The sequence below is a fragment of the Palaemon carinicauda genome, chromosome 32 (genome assembly GCF_036898095.1).
Source record: "Palaemon carinicauda isolate YSFRI2023 chromosome 32, ASM3689809v2, whole genome shotgun sequence".
Classification (NCBI taxonomy): Eukaryota; Metazoa; Arthropoda; class Malacostraca; order Decapoda; family Palaemonidae; genus Palaemon; species Palaemon carinicauda.
The window spans coordinates 232,616-250,115 of NC_090756.1; the positions used below are offsets into that span (position 1 = coordinate 232,616).

At 42.1% G+C, this 17,500-nt stretch overlaps 2 protein-coding genes across 2 annotated transcripts in view; both read left to right on the forward strand.

Moving 5' to 3' along the window:
* Positions 1-997: 997 nt before the first annotated feature.
* On the forward strand, positions 998-1,342 carry LOC137625427 (uncharacterized). The gene has a single exon (XM_068356336.1). It carries the CDS (start codon positions 998-1,000, stop codon positions 1,340-1,342), a length of 345 nt encoding a protein of 114 aa, XP_068212437.1.
* A 522-nt stretch (positions 1,343-1,864) lies between these two features.
* LOC137625428 (protein O-mannosyl-transferase tmtc2-like) overlaps positions 1,865-17,500 on the forward strand; it is a 35,867-nt gene continuing 20,231 nt past the window's right edge. The window contains exon 1 of the mRNA XM_068356337.1: positions 1,865-1,985. Coding sequence (XP_068212438.1) covers positions 1,865-1,985 — 121 coding nt within the window. The remainder of the gene's footprint in view (positions 1,986-17,500) is intronic.

Sequence of the window (17,500 nt, forward strand, 5' to 3'; positions counted from 1 at the left end):
CCGAGATCAAAAAGCTGATCAGTATTTCTGGGCCTTTGAAGATTCTTTATTTGACACTCGTCCCTCTCAGATGAGATTCCGGTTTATTTATAACGTCAGGGATGCTTAGAAGCGATGCTTAGAAGTCATAATTAGAAGGGATGCTTAGAAGCGATGCTTAGAAGTCATAATTAGAACTGATGCTTAGAAGCAATACTTAGAATGGTGCTTAAAAGTGATGCTTAGGAGCGATGTTTAGAAGGGATGCTTATAAGCGATAATTAGAAGAAGGCTTAGAAGGGATGTTTAGACGCGATGCTTAGAAGGGATGCTTATAAGCGATAATTAGAAGAAGGCTTAGAAGGGATGCTTAGCAGCAATGCTTAGAAGCAATGCTTAGAAGCGATGTTTAGACGCGATGCTTAGAAGGGATGCTTATAAGCGATAATTAGAAGAAGGCTTAGAAGGGATGTTTAGAAGCGATGCTTAGAATTGATAATTAGAAGCGATGCTTAGAAGGGATGCTTAAAAAGGATGCTTAGAAGCAATGTTTAGAAGTGATGCTCAGAGGGGATGCTTAGAAGCAATGCTTAGCAGTGATGCTTAGAAGTGATGCTTAGAAGGGATGCTTATAAGCGATAATTAGAAGCAAGGCTTAGAAGGGATGCTTAGAACCAATACCAAGAAGCAATGCTTAGAAGGGATGCTTAAAAGCGATGCTTAGGAGCGATACCAAAAAGTGATACTCAGAAGCAATGCTTAAAAGGAAGGCTTAGAAGCAATGCTTAAAAGGAAGGCTTAGAAGCAATGCTTAGAAGGGATGCGTAGGAAAAATGCTTAGAAGCGATGCTTAGAAGCGATGATTAGAAACGATGCTTAGAAGCAATCAGGTCTTGTATATCTAAAGACGCGTATCTTGTATGTGTGTATGTTTGATTATGAATGTGTACGTATGTGTGTACATGCATACATGTAAACCTTCATCTATCTGTTTCTTAATCCTGCTTTCATTCTTAGCATGTGTGAACTACACTTTCCAACTCCTCTCAAATTGTTCTTACACATTTCTTCGTCAACTGCGCTTCCCAGTTCTTCATCAACTGCTCTTCCTAATTCTTCGTCAACTGCTCTTCCCAGTTCTTCATCAACTGCTCTTCCCAGTTCTTCGTCAACTGCTCTTCCTAGTTCTTCGTCAAGTGCTCTTCCTTATTCTTCGTCAACTGCTCCTCCTAATTCTTCGTCAACTGCTCTTCCCAGTTCTTCATCAACTGCTCTTCCTAATTCTTCGTCAACTGCTCTTCCCAGTTCTTCATCAACTGCTCTTCCTAATTCTTCGTCAACTGCTCTTCCGAGTTCTTCATAAACTGCTGCTCTTCTCCATCGCCCTGAAAACTAATTCTCTCTTGCTCTTCTCCAGCTGTTCATAAACTGCTCTTCCCCATTGCCCTGCAAATTGCTCCTCTCCAGCTCTTCGCATACTGCTCTTCCCCAACACTTCATAAACTGCTCTTCCCTATCTCTTCAAAAACTGCTTCTCTCTAGCTCTTCCCAATATCTCCATAAAAAGCTCTTCCCCATGTCTGGCCAACTGCTCCTTTCCAGCTCTTAGTATATTGGTCTTCCCCAACTCTTCATAAACTGCCCTTCCCCATCCCTGCATAAACTGCTTCTCTAGCTCTTCCCCTTCTCCTGGCGAACTGCTCCTTTCCAGCTCTTCGTACATTGCTCTTCCCCAACTCTTCATAAACTGCTCTTCCCCAACTCTTCATAAACTGCTCTTCCCCATCTCTGCATATACTTCTTCTCTCTAGCTCTTTCCTAGCTTTTCAGAAACTGCTCTTCCCCATTGCCTAGCAAACTACTCTACTCTCCAGTCCTTCGCATAATGCTCTTCCCCCATCTCCAGCCTTCCCCGACAGCTCCTCCTCCTCCCCCTTCCACGCCTAGAGCTGTCATTTCGCGAACAACTGTAAACACCGAACGAACAATCGGACGACAATCCGGTCGTACGTAATCCAGCCGTATGTGCCGGGGAGAGACTCCGTTTTACGACTTATGCAACATTGTTCCCTTCTCGGTTTTACGAACCTCTGGAGAAGGACATCCCGAGGGGTAGTAACTCTTCAGAAATGAAGCATCATTGTGGCATAACTGTTTCTTTATGGGGAAAATAAAAGGGCGAATGGTGCCATCACCGGGGCTAGACTCGGGCGAATGTGGGCGAATACATACGTGAAGATGACGCGTGCATAATGATGCTCCGACGGGTTCGTGCGTATGTTCTTGCTCGTAATATACTTCAATGGATAGATAGAGTTTAGAAATTAAACGGTTTTTATGCCGTTGTCACTAACCTTCTAGCTAGAACAGTGGTAACATATTTGCCTTGCTTTCGCAAGGCAGCAGATCGATCCCAGCACAAGACCGGAGGCTTATGAAGTTTGTGCGTATGTTTGTGCTCTTAATATACTTCAACGGATAGATAGAGTTTAGAAATTAAACGGTTTTTATGCCATAGTCACTAACCTCCTAGCTAGAACAGTAGTAACGAGTCTGCCTTGCTTTCTCAAGACAGCAGATCGATCCCAGCACAAGACCGGAGGCTTAAGAAGTGTGTATGTTCGTGCTCGTAATATACTTCAACGGATAGATAGAGTTTAGAAATTAAATGGTTTTTATGCCGTTGTCACTAACCTCCTAGCTAGAACAGTGGTAACGAGCTTGCCTTGCTTTCGCAAGTCAGCAGATCGATCCCAGCACAAGACCGGAGGCTTAAGAAGTTTGTGCGTATGTTCGTGCTCGTAATATACTTCAACGGATGGATAGAGTTTAGATATTAAACAGTTTTTATGCCATTGTCACTAACCTTCTAGCTAGAACAGTGGTAACATATTTGCCTTGCTTTCGCAAGGCAGCAGATCGATCCCAGCACAAGACCGGAGGCTTATGAAGTTTGTGTATGTTGGTGCTCGTAATGTACTTCAACGGATAGATAGAGTTTAGAAATTAAATGGTTTTTATGCCATAGTCACTAACCTCCTGGCTAGAACAGTAGTAACAAGTCTGCCTTGCTTTCTCAAGACAGCAGATCGATCCCAGCACAAGACCGGAGGCTTAAGAAGTGTGTATGTTCGTGCTCTTAATATACTTCAACGGATAGATAGAGTTTAGAAATGAAACGGTTTTCATGCCATTGTCACTAACCTCCTGGCTAGAACAGTGGTAACGAGCTTGCCTTGCTTTCCCAAGACAGCAGATCGATCCCAGCACAAGACCGGAGGCTTAAGAAGTGTGTATGTTCATGCTCGTAATATACTTCAACGGATAGATAGAGTTTAGAAATTAAACGGTTTTTATGCCGTTGTCACTAACCTCCTAGGTAGAACAGTGGTAACACATTTGCCTTGCTTTCGCAATGCAGCAGATCGATCCCAGCACAAGACCGGAGGCTTAAGAAGTTTGTGCGTATGTTCGTGCTCGTAATATACTTCAACGGATAGATAGAGTATAGAAATTAAACGGTTTTTATGCCATAGTCACTGACCTCCTGGCTAGTACAGTGGTAACGTATTTGCCTTGCTTTCGCAAGACAGCAGATCGATTCCAGCACAAGACCGGAGGCTTAAGAAGTTTGTGTATGTTCGTGCTCGTAATATACTTCAATGGATAGATAGAGTTTAGAAATTAAACGGTTTTTATGCCATAGTCACTAACCTCCTAGCTAGAACAGTGGTAACGAGCTTGCCTTGCTTTCGCAAGACAGCAGATCGATCCCAGCACAAGACCGGAGGCTTAAGAAGTGTGTATGTTCATGCTCTTAATATACTTCAACGGATAGATAGAGTTTAGAAATTAAACGGATTTTATGCTATTGTCACTAACCTCCTAGCTAGAACAGTGGTAACATATTTGCCTTGCTTTCGCAAGGCAGCAGATCGATCCCAGCACAAGACCGGAGGCTTAAGAAGTTTGTGTATGTTCGTGCTCGTAATATACTTCAACGGATAGAGTTTAGTAATTAAACGGTTTTTATGCCATAGTCACTAACCTCCTAGCTAGAACAGTGGTAACGAGCTTGCCTTGCTTTCGCAATGCAGCAGATCGATCCCAGCACAAGACCGGAGGCTTAAGAAGTGTGTATGTTCGTGCTCTTAATATACTTCAACGGATAGAGTTTAGAAATTAAACAGTTTTTATGCCGTTGTCACTAACCACCTAGGTAGAACAATGGTAACACATTTGCCTTGCTTTCGCAATGCAGCAGATCGATCCCAGCACAAGACCGGAGGCTTAAGAAGTTTGTGCGTATGTTCGTGCTCGTAATATACTTCAACGGATAGATAGAGTTTAGAAATTAAACGGTTTTTATGCCATTGTTACTAACCTCCTAGCTAGTATAGTGGTAACGAGTTTGCCTAGCATTAGCAAGACAGCAGATCAATCCTAGCCCGGGATCAGAGAGGTTAAGCTGTTTACTGCGGTGGCCACCACTGTGGTTGGGCACCAAAGTGGTTTGTGTGTATGCTCATGCTCATAATATACTTAAACAGACGGATAGAGTATAGAAATTAAAGAGTTTATGAGATTGTTACTAACCTACTGACTAGTTCAGTAGAAACATATTTGAAACTCGTCAAGTTCCTCTGGTTACTGCAACCTCACCATCCTTATGGGGGATCCTATAGGTTTATCTGTTGAGTCCTCAGTAGCCATTGCCTGGATCTCCTTGGTCCTAGCTTGGATGGAGAGGGGGTTTGGGTGCTGATCATCTAATATATGGTCAGTCTCTAGGGCATTGTCCTGCTTGATAGGGCATTGTAACTATCCCTTGCCTCTGCCATTCATGAGTGACCTTTGAACCTTAAAACTCTGTTATACTTATAAGTATTATTATTATTATTATTATTATTATTATTATTATTATTATTACTAATTGCTGAGCTACAACCCTAGTTGGAAAAGCAAGATGCTATAAGCCAAGTGGCACCAACGGGGAAAATAGCCCAGTGAGGAAAGGAAACAAGGAAAAATAGAATATTCTAAAAACGATAACATTAAAATAAATAATTCCTATATAAACTATAAAAAATTTAAAAAAACAAGAGGAATAGAAATTGTAAAGAATAGTGTGCCCGAGTGCACCCTCAAGCAAGAAAACCCTAACAAAAGACAACGGAAGACCATGGTACAGAGGCTATGGCACTACCCAAGTCTAGAGAACAGTGGTTTGATTTTAGAGTGTATACATGATAAAATAAAAAAATATTATAATAAAACAATATTATAATATCTAATACTGTAAGCAAAACGACATGTGTAATAACATGATATCCATTTCATAAGAATTCTGACAATTTTTTGCCTACCCTAGGCCAAAATCCATCACAATTCCATTTAAAAACAGCTTCTTGGAATCTATGGAAGTCTTTAAGTTAAGGATCTTTTGTACTATTAAAAAAGATATTTACAAAAAAAAAAAAAAAAATAGAAGAAATGATTATATGAAGCAATAAATATAAAAACTATCAAAATAATATACAACTATACTCAATTTTTTTTAATGAGGCGCATTTGCACCGACTCGCAGCGGTGCCCTTTTTGCTCGGATAAAGTTTCCTGCTACATGAATGGTTAGAATTATCTTGTCCAACCAATCAGCGAGCGGGAAACTTTTCCGAGCTAAAAGGGCACCCCTGCTAGATGCAAATCTGCCTCACTAAAAAGAATTGACTATAGATAGTTACCAGATGCCACAGGAAGGAAAACCAGTTGCCCAAGGTCTCTAGAACAAAGAACTCCATTAAAAAGAATTGACTATAGATATTGACCAGATGCCACAGGAAGGAAAACCAGTTGCCCAAGGTCTCTAGAACAAAGAACTCCATTAAAAAGAATTGACTATAGATAGTGACCAGATGCCACAGGAAGGAAAACCAGTTGCCCAAGGTCTCTGGAACAAAGAACTCCATTAAAAAGAATTGACTATAGATAGTGACCAGAGGCCACAGGAAGGAAAACCGAGTGGCCCAAGGTCTCTGGAACAAAGAACTCCATTAAAAAGAATTGACTATAGATAGTGACCAGAGGCCACAGGAAGGAAAACCGAGTGGCCCAAGGTCTCTGGAACAAAGAACTCCATTAAAAAGAATTGACTATAGATAGTGACCAGAGGCCACAGGAAGGAAAACCGAGTGGCCCAAGGTCTCTGGAACAAAGAACTCCATTAAAAAGAATTGACTATAGATAGTGACCAGAGGCCACAGGAAGGAAAACCGAGTGGCCCAAGGTCTCTGGAACAAAGAACTCCATTAAAAAGAATTGACTATAGATAGTGACCAGAGGCCACAGGAAGGAAAAACCAGTGGCCCAAGGTCTCTGGAACAAAGAACTCCATTAAAAAGAATTGACTATAGATAGTGACCAGAGGCCACAGGAAGGAAAAACCAGTGGCCCAAGGTCTCTGGAACAAAGAACTCCATTAAAAAGAATTGACTATAGATAGTGACCAGAGGCCACAGGAAGGAAAAACCAGTGGCCCAAGGTCTCTGGAACAAAGAACTCCATTAAAAAGAATTGACTATAGATAGTGACCAGAGGCCACAGGAAGGAAAAACCAGTGGCCCAAGGTCTCTGGAACAAAGAACTCCATTAAAAAGAATTGACTATAGATAGTGACCAGAGGCCACAGGAAGGAAAAACCAGTGGCCCAAGGTCTCTGGAACAAAGAACTCCATTAAAAAGAATTGACTATAGATAGTGACCAGAGGCCACAGGAAGGAAAACGAGTGGCCAAAGGTCTCTGGAACAAAGAACTCCATTAAAAAGAATTGACTATAGATAGTGACCAGAGGCCAAAGGAAGGAAAACCGAGTGGCCAAAGGTCTCTGGAACAAAGAACTCCATTAAAAAGAATTGACTATAGATAGTGACCAGAGGCCAAAAGAACTCCATTAAAAAGAATTGACTATAGATAGTGACCAGAGGCCAAAGGAAGGAAAACCGAGTGGCCAAAGGTCTCTGGAACAAAGAACTCCATTAAAAAGAATTGACTATAGATAGTGACCAGAGGCCACAGGAAGGAAAACCGAGTGGCCCAAGGTCTCTGGAACAAAGAACTCCATCAAAAAGAATTGACTATAGATAGTGACCAGAGGCCACAGGAAGGAAAACCGAGTGGCCCAAGGTCTCTGGAACAAAGAACTCCATCAAAAAGAATTGACTATAGATAGTGACCAGAGGCCAAAGGAAGGAAAACCGAGTGGCCCAAGGTCTCTGGAACAAAGAACTCCATCAAAAAGAATTGACTATAGATAGTGACCAGAGGCCAAAGGAAGGAAAACCGAGTGGCCCAAGGTCTCTGGAACAAAGAACTCCATCAAAAAGAATTGACTATAGATAGTGACCAGAGGCCAAAGGAAGGAAAACCGAGTGGCCCAAGGTCTCTGGAACAAAGAACTCCATCAAAAAGAATTGACTATAGATAGTGACCAGAGGCCAAAGGAAGGAAAACCGAGTGGCCCAAGGTCTCTGGAACAAAGAACTCCATCAAAAAGAATTGACTATAGATAGTGACCAGAGGCCAAAGGAAGGAAAACCGAGTGGCCCAAGGTCTCTGGAACAAAGAACTCCATCAAAAAGAATTGACTATAGATAGTGACCAGAGGCCAAAGGAAGGAAAACCGAGTGGCCCAAGGTCTCTGGAACAAAGAACTCCGTCAAAAAGAATTGACTATAGATAGTGACCAGAGGCCAAAGGAAGGAAAACCGAGTGGCCCAAGGTCTCTGGAACAAAGAACTCCGTTAAAAAGAATTGACTATAGATAGTGACCAGAGGCCAAAGGAAGGAAACCGAGTGGCCCAAGGTCTCTGGAACAAAGAACTCCGTTAAAAAGAATTGACTATAGATAGTGACCAGAGGCCACAGGAAGGAAAACCGAGTGGCCCAAGGTCTCTGGAACAAAGAACTCCGTTAAAAAGAATTGACTATAGATAGTGACCAGAGGCCACAGGAAGGAAAACCGAGTGGCCCAAGGTCTCTGGAACAAAGAACTCCGTTAAAAAGAATTGACTATAGATAGTGACCAGAGGCCACAGGAAGGAAAACCGAGTGGCCCAAGGTCTCTGGAACAAAGAACTCCGTTAAAAAGAATTGACTATAGATAGTGACCAGAGGCCACAGGAAGGAAAACCGAGTGGCCCAAGGTCTCTGGAACAAAGAACTCCGTTAAAAAGAATTGACTATAGATAGTGACCAGAGGCCACAGGAAGGAAAACCGAGTGGCCCAAGGTCTCTGGAACAAAGAACTCCATCAAAAAGAATTGACTATAGATAGTGACCAGAGGCCACAGGAAGGAAAACCGAGTGGCCCAAGGTCTCTGGAACAAAGAACTCCATCAAAAAGAATTGACTATAGATAGTGACCAGAGGCCACAGGAAGGAAAACCGAGTGGCCCAAGGTCTCTGGAACAAAGAACTCCATCAAAAAGAATTGACTATAGATAGTGACCAGAGGCCACAGGAAGGAAAACCGAGTGGCCCAAGGTCTCTGGAACAAAGAACTCCATCAAAAAGAATTGACTATAGATAGTGACCAGAGGCCACAGGAAGGAAAACCGAGTGGCCCAAGGTCTCTGGAACAAAGAACTCCATCAAAAAGAATTGACTATAGATAGTGACCAGAGGCCACAGGAAGGAAAACCGAGTGGCCCAAGGTCTCTGGAACAAAGAACTCCATCAAAAAGAATTGACTATAGATAGTGACCAGAGGCCACAGGAAGGAAAACCGAGTGGCCCAAGGTCTCTGGAACAAAGAACTCCATCAAAAAGAATTGACTATAGATAGTGACCAGAGGCCACAGGAAGGAAAACCGAGTGGCCCAAGGTCTCTGGAACAAAGAACTCCATCAAAAAGAATTGACTATAGATAGTGACCAGAGGCCACAGGAAGGAAAACCGAGTGGCCCAAGGTCTCTGGAACAAAGAACTCCATCAAAAAGAATTGACTATAGATAGTGACCAGAGGCCACAGGAAGGAAAACCGAGTGGCCCAAGGTCTCTGGAACAAAGAACTCCATCAAAAAGAATTGACTATAGATAGTGACCAGAGGCCACAGGAAGGAAAACCGAGTGGCCCAAGGTCTCTGGAACAAAGAACTCCATCAAAAAGAATTGACTATAGATAGTGACCAGAGGCCACAGGAAGGAAAACCGAGTGGCCCAAGGTCTCTGGAACAAAGAACTCCATCAAAAAGAATTGACTATAGATAGTGACCAGAGGCCACAGGAAGGAAAACCGAGTGGCCCAAGGTCTCTGGAACAAAGAACTCCATCAAAAAGAATTGACTATAGATAGTGACCAGAGGCCACAGGAAGGAAAACCGAGTGGCCCAAGGTCTCTGGAACAAAGAACTCCATCAAAAAGAATTGACTATAGATAGTGACCAGAGGCCACAGGAAGGAAAAACGAGTGGCCCAAGGTCTCTGGAACAAAGAACTCCATTAAAAAGAATTGACTATAGATAGTGACCAGAGGCCACAGGAAGGAAAACCAGTGGCCCTAGGTCTCTGGAACAAAGAACTCCATTAAAAAGAATTGACTATAGATAGTGACCAGAGGCCAAAGGAAGGAAAACCGAGTGGCCCAAGGTCTCTGGAACAAAGAACTCCATTAAAAAGAATTGACTATAGATAGTGACCAGAGGCCACAGGAAGGAAAACCAGTGGCCCTAGGTCTCTGGAACAAAGAACTCCATCAAAAAGAATTGACTATAGATAGTGACCAGAGGCCAAAGGAAGGAAAACCGAGTGGCCCAAGGTCTCTGGAACAAAGAACTCCATTAAAAAGAATTGACTATAGATAGTGACCAGAGGCCAAAGGAAGGAAAACCGAGTGGCCCAAGGTCTCTGGAACAAAGAACTCCATCAAAAAGAATTGACTATAGATAGTGACCAGAGGCCAAAGGAAGGAAAACCGAGTGGCCCAAGGTCTCTGGAACAAAGAACTCCATCAAAAAGAATTGACTATAGATAGTGACCAGAGGCCAAAGGAAGGAAAACCAGTGGCCCAAGGTCTCTGGAACAAAGAACTCCATCAAAAAGAATTGACTATAGATAGTGACCAGAGGCCACAGGAAGGAAACCGAGTTGCCAAAGGTCTCTAGAACAAAGAACTCCATTAAAAAGAATTGACTATAGATAGTGACCAGAGGCCAAAGGAAGGAAAACCGAGTGGCCCAAGGTCTCTGGAACAAAGAACTCCATTAAAAAGAATTGACTATAGATAGTGACCAGAGGCCAAAGGAAGGAAAACCGAGTGGCCCAAGGTCTCTGGAACAAAGAACTCCATTAAAAAGAATTGACTATAGATAGTGACCAGAGGCCAAAGGAAGGAAAACCGAGTGGCCCAAGGTCTCTGGAACAAAGAACTCCATTAAAAAGAATTGACTATAGATAGTGACCAGAGGCCAAAGGAAGGAAAACCGAGTGGCCCAAGGTCTCTGGAACAAAGAACTCCATTAAAAAGAATTGACTATAGATAGTGACCAGAGGCCAAAGGAAGGAAAACCGAGTGGCCAAAGGTCTCTGGAACAAAGAACTCCATCAAAAAGAATTGACTATAGATAGTGACCAGAGGCCACAGGAAGGAAAACCAGTGGCCCAAGGTCTCTGGAACAAAGAACTCCATCAAAAAGAATTGACTATAGATAGTGACCAGAGGCCAAAGGAAGGAAACCGAGTTGCCAAAGGTCTCTAGAACAAAGAACTCCATTAAAAAGAATTGACTATAGATAGTGACCAGAGGCCAAAGGAAGGAAAACCGAGTGGCCCAAGGTCTCTGGAACAAAGAACTCCATTAAAAAGAATTGACTATAGATAGTGACCAGAGGCCAAAGGAAGGAAAACCGAGTGGCCCAAGGTCTCTGGAACAAAGAACTCCATCAAAAAGAATTGACTATAGATAGTGACCAGAGGCCAAAGGAAGGAAAACCGAGTGGCCAAAGGTCTCTGGAACAAAGAACTCCATCAAAAAGAATTGACTATAGATAGTGACCAGAGGCCAAAGGAAGGAAACCGAGTTGCCAAAGGTCTCTAGAACAAAGAACTCCATTAAAAAGAATTGACTATAGATAGTGACCAGAGGCCAAAGGAAGGAAAACCAGTGGCCCAAGGTCTCTGGAACAAAGAACTCCATCAAAAAGAATTGACTATAGATAGTGACCAGAGGCCAAAGGAAGGAAACCGAGTTGCCAAAGGTCTCTAGAACAAAGAACTCCATTAAAAAGAATTGACTATAGATAGTGACCAGAGGCCAAAGGAAGGAAAACCGAGTGGCCCAAGGTCTCTGGAACAAAGAACTCCATCAAAAAGAATTGACTATAGATAGTGACCAGAGGCCAAAGGAAGGAAACCGAGTTGCCAAAGGTCTCTAGAACAAAGAACTCCATTAAAAAGAATTGACTATAGATAGTGACCAGAGGCCAAAGGAAGGAAACCGAGTTGCCAAAGGTCTCTAGAACAAAGAACTCCATTAAAAAGAATTGACTATAGATAGTGACCAGATGCCAAAGGAAGGAAAACCGAGTGGCCCAAGGTCTCTGGAACAAAGAACTCCATCAAAAAGAATTGACTATAGATAGTGACCAGAGGCCAAAGGAAGGAAACCGAGTTGCCAAAGGTCTCTAGAACAAAGAACTCCATTAAAAAGAATTGACTATAGATAGTGACCAGAGGCCAAAGGAAGGAAACCGAGTTGCCAAAGGTCTCTAGAACAAAGAACTCCATCAAAAAGAATTGACTATAGATAGTGACCAGAGGCCAAAGGAAGGAAAACCGAGTGGCCCAAGGTCTCTGGAACAAAGAACTCCATCAAAAAGAATTGACTATAGATAGTGACCAGAGGCCAAAGGAAGGAAACCGAGTTGCCAAAGGTCTCTAGAACAAAGAACTCCATTAAAAAGAATTGACTATAGATAGTGACCAGAGGCCAAAGGAAGGAAAACCAGTGGCCCAAGGTCTCTGGAACAAAGAACTCCATCAAAAAGAATTGACTATAGATAGTGACCAGAGGCCAAAGGAAGGAAACCGAGTTGCCAAAGGTCTCTAGAACAAAGAACTCCATTAAAAAGAATTGACTATAGATAGTGACCAGAGGCCAAAGGAAGGAAACCGAGTTGCCAAAGGTCTCTAGAACAAAGAACTCCATCAAAAAGAATTGACTATAGATAGTGACCAGAGGCCAAAGGAAGGAAAACCGAGTGGCCCAAGGTCTCTGGAACAAAGAACTCCATCAAAAAGAATTGACTATAGATAGTGACCAGAGGCCAAAGGAAGGAAACCGAGTTGCCAAAGGTCTCTAGAACAAAGAACTCCATTAAAAAGAATTGACTATAGATAGTGACCAGAGGCCAAAGGAAGGAAAACCAGTGGCCCAAGGTCTCTGGAACAAAGAACTCCATCAAAAAGAATTGACTATAGATAGTGACCAGAGGCCAAAGGAAGGAAACCGAGTTGCCAAAGGTCTCTAGAACAAAGAACTCCATTAAAAAGAATTGACTATAGATAGTGACCAGAGGCCAAAGGAAGGAAAACCGAGTGGCCCAAGGTCTCTGGAACAAAGAACTCCATTAAAAAGAATTGACTATAGATAGTGACCAGAGGCCAAAGGAAGGAAACCGAGTTGCCAAAGGTCTCTAGAACAAAGAACTCCATTAAAAAGAATTGACTATAGATAGTGACCAGAGGCCAAAGGAAGGAAACCGAGTTGCCAAAGGTCTCTAGAACAAAGAACTCCATTAAAAAGAATTGACTATAGATAGTGACCAGAGGCCAAAGGAAGGAAAACCGAGTGGCCCAAGGTCTCTGGAACAAAGAACTCCATTAAAAAGAATTGACTATAGATAGTGACCAGAGGCCAAAGGAAGGAAAACCGAGTTGCCAAAGGTCTCTAGAACAAAGAACTCCATTAAAAAGAATTGACTATAGATAGTGACCAGAGGCCAAAGGAAGGAAACCGAGTTGCCAAAGGTCTCTAGAACAAAGAACTCCATTAAAAAGAATTGACTATAGATAGTGACCAGAGGCCAAAGGAAGGAAAACCGAGTGGCCCAAGGTCTCTGGAACAAAGAACTCCATTAAAAAGAATTGACTATAGATAGTGACCAGAGGCCAAAGGAAGGAAAACCGAGTGGCCCAAGGTCTCTGGAACAAAGAACTCCATCAAAAAGAATTGACTATAGATAGTGACCAGAGGCCAAAGGAAGGAAACCGAGTTGCCAAAGGTCTCTGGAACAAAGAACTCCATCAAAAAGAATTGACTATAGATAGTGACCAGAGGCCAAAGGAAGGAAACCGAGTTGCCAAAGGTCTCTGGAACAAAGAACTCCATCAAAAAGAATTGACTATAGATAGTGACCAGAGGCCAAAGGAAGGAAAACCGAGTGGCCAAAGGTCTCTGGAACAAAGAACTCCGTTAAAAAGAATTGACTATAGATAGTGACCAGAGGCCAAAGGAAGGAAAACCGAGTGGCCCAAGGTCTCTGGAACAAAGAACTCCATTAAAAAGAATTGACTATAGATAGTGACCAGAGGCCAAAGGAAGGAAAACCGAGTGGCCCAAGGTCTCTGGAACAAAGAACTCCATCAAAAAGAATTGACTATAGATAGTGACCAGAGGCCAAAGGAAGGAAACCGAGTTGCCAAAGGTCTCTGGAACAAAGAACTCCATCAAAAAGAATTGACTATAGATAGTGACCAGAGGCCAAAGGAAGGAAACCGAGTTGCCAAAGGTCTCTGGAACAAAGAACTCCATCAAAAAGAATTGACTATAGATAGTGACCAGAGGCCAAAGGAAGGAAAACCGAGTGGCCAAAGGTCTCTGGAACAAAGAACTCCATCAAAAAGAATTGACTATAGATAGTGACCAGAGGCCAAAGGAAGGAAACCGAGTTGCCAAAGGTCTCTAGAACAAAGAACTCCATTAAAAAGAATTGACTATAGATAGTGACCAGAGGCCAAAGGAAGGAAACCGAGTTGCCAAAGGTCTCTGGAACAAAGAACTCCATTAAAAAGAATTGACTATAGATAGTGACCAGAGGCCAAAGGAAGGAAAACCGAGTGGCCAAAGGTCTCTGGAACAAAGAACTCCATCAAAAAGAATTGACTATAGATAGTGACCAGAGGCCAAAGGAAGGAAAACCGAGTGGCCCAAGGTCTCTGGAACAAAGAACTCCATTAAAAAGAATTGACTATAGATAGTGACCAGAGGCCACAGGAAGGAAAACCGAGTGGCCCAAGGTCTCTGGAACAAAGAACTCCATCAAAAAGAATTGACTATAGATAGTGACCAGATGCCAAAGGAAGGAAACCGAGTTGCCAAAGGTCTCTAGAACAAAGAACTCCATTAAAAAGAATTGACTATAGATAGTGACCAGAGGCCAAAGGAAGGAAACCGAGTTGCCAAAGGTCTCTGGAACAAAGAACTCCATCAAAAAGAATTGACTATAGATAGTGACCAGAGGCCACAGGAAGGAAAACCGAGTGGCCAAAGGTCTCTGGAACAAAGAACTCCATCAAAAAGAATTGACTATAGATAGTGACCAGAGGCCAAAGGAAGGAAAACCGAGTGGCCCAAGGTCTCTGGAACAAAGAACTCCATTAAAAAGAATTGACTATAGATAGTGACCAGAGGCCACAGGAAGGAAAACCGAGTGGCCCAAGGTCTCTGGAACAAAGAACTCCATCAAAAAGAATTGACTATAGATAGTGACCAGATGCCAAAGGAAGGAAACCGAGTTGCCAAAGGTCTCTAGAACAAAGAACTCCATTAAAAAGAATTGACTATAGATAGTGACCAGAGGCCACAGGAGGGAAAACCAGTTGCCCAAGGTCTCTAGAACAAAGAACTCCATTAAAAAGAATTGACTATAGATAGTGACCAGATGCCACAGGAAGGAAAACGAGTGGCCAAAGGTCTCTAGAACAAAGAACTCCATTAAAAAGAATTGACTATAGATAGTGACCAGAGGCCACAGGAGGGAAAACCAGTTGCCCAAGGTCTCTAGAACAAAGAACTCCATTAAAAAGAATTGACTATAGATAGTGACCAGAGGCCACAGGAAGGAAAACCGAGTGGCCCAAGGTCTCTGGAACAAAGAACTCCATCAAAAAGAATTGACTATAGATAGTGACCAGATGCCACAGGAAGGAAAACCAGTTGCCCAAGGTCTCTAGAACAAAGAACTCCATTAAAAAGAATTGACTATAGATAGTGACCAGATGCCACAAGAAGGAAAACGAGTTGCCAAAGGTCTCTGGAACAAAGAACTCAATAAAAAAAGAATTGACTATAGATAGTGACCAGAGGCCAAAGGAAGGAAAACCGAGTGGCCCAAGGTCTCTGGAACAAAGAACTCCATCAAAAAGAATTGACTATAGATAGTGACCAGAGGCCAAAGGAAGGAAAACCGAGTGGCCAAAGGTCTCTGGAACAAAGAACTCCATCAAAAAGAATTGACTATAGATAGTGACCAGATGCCACAGGAAGGAAAACCAGTTGCCCAAGGTCTCTAGAACAAAGAACTCCATTAAAAAGAATTGACTATAGATAGTGACCAGATGCCACAGGAAGGAAAACGATTTGCCAAAGGTCTCTAGAACAAAGAACTCGTAACTTGATAATAAAAAATAAAAACAGAAAGGTCTCTTGAAATGGCAAGATGGGCCATTTCTTCCACTGCAGTTCCAAGTGAAGTTGTAGAAGAAGAGCCATTTCTATCGTAACCTTAAACAGAAAACTTAAAGTTCCTTAAATGTGAACATTAATCGGAGGTGAGCAAAGACTCTCTCTCTCTCTCTCTCTCTCTCTCTCTCTCTCTCTCTCTCTCTCTACTTTAACCTTTGAGGACGTGTATGTGTATAAATTTCTATCTCATGGTGGGATCGAACCATAGCCACTGCGAATGAAAGGCGAGGATCGCTTGCATTTTATGGGGCTAGAGTTCGATCCTCTCTCTCTCTCTCTCTCTCTCTCTCTCTCTCTCCGCACTTACCCCATACATCCCTCTTAAAAGTACAATGACGATCAATGAGAGAGAGAGAGAGAGAGAGAGAGAGAGAGAGAGTATGCTTTCTTAAAAATTCTGTTCTTAACTCATTAAAGTTCACAACTCATTAAACTCACACCATCTGGAAGTCGAGAGAGAGAGAGAGAGAGAGAGAGAGAGAGAGAGAGTATACTTACAGGCACAATGACAAGCACAATTTATACAATATGTATTAAAATAATTAACGCAAAAGCTTAAATTATTTCAAAATACAGGTAAATCTTTGTAGGTTTCAAACAGCCCAAAAAACATAGCGCAGTATTAGGCCGATCTAGCGATACCTTCATTAACGTCATAAGATGATAGCCTAAGAAACTAGTATCTAATTCATATAATAAATAATACTATCTTATCTTTATGTTACTAAACGTGAGTAAAATTAGCGTGGCAAAAACAAAAAGTCAATATTAAACCCCGCCAACCTAATATCCGTCTACAGCTTATAGCGAAAATCAGGCTAAAATTTCCGGCTATATCCAAGCCAAATCCGCCTTTGTAAGCAGCTTAAACAGCGTCTATATCTTTTTTTCAACTTTCCTCTTTTTTTCCTCCTCTTTTCCTTGATACCCCTTTATGAAAGGAGATTAAGATAAGCTCCCTGAACCACGGCTAGCTATTGCAACTGCTAGCAACTATCCCTCGCCCCCTTTTTAAAGACAGTGGCTATTTTTTTTTTCCTTTGGCTTCTTCGCGGGTTCTTAGGGGGAGGAGCCAAGTTACGATTGACAATGTTGCGAAGAGGTTGATTATTCTCTCTAAATGCTTCCTTCCTGCTGCTTTTTATTCTAGTGCATTGCTGCTTTTCACAGAGAGAGAGAGAGAGAGAGAGAGAGAGAGAGAGAGAGAGAGAGAAGGTTTGCAACGGTTTTTTCATCTCTAGAAAAAGGGCGAATGAACAACCTACTTGAGAGACTGCAAAACGATATGGCGGGAAAGCGCTCTCTCTCTCTCTCTCTCTCTCTCTCTCTCTCTCTCTCTCTTCTTTTCAACAAGCATTTATTATTACTGTTACCATTATTGCTGAATGAAATCTAAATAAAGATATGATTAGATTCAAGTTCACTTCAACGGATATTTTTCAAATACTAAATATTAGCGACCATAAATATTAGCGTTTTATTTACGCGAAAATCACAATCGATAACAAAGAACGAATCGATGAATGATCGTCCTTGAAAATAAAGATTATTACATTTTCTTTCAAATCCAACAACAGAAGCAGAAACAATAACATTAACAATAAAAATAAAAGAGAGAGAGAGAGATTGTGTTTAGGGAGGAAATCCCGAGAGCAATTTGCAGAAATTTATTTTGGCGATTCGTACATCCTTTTTGGGGGGCATTTGTGGGAATTTATTTTCGCGATTGACAAGAAATACGGCTCTGGGGAAGAGGAAAGACAAGAATACTGGTTCTTTTT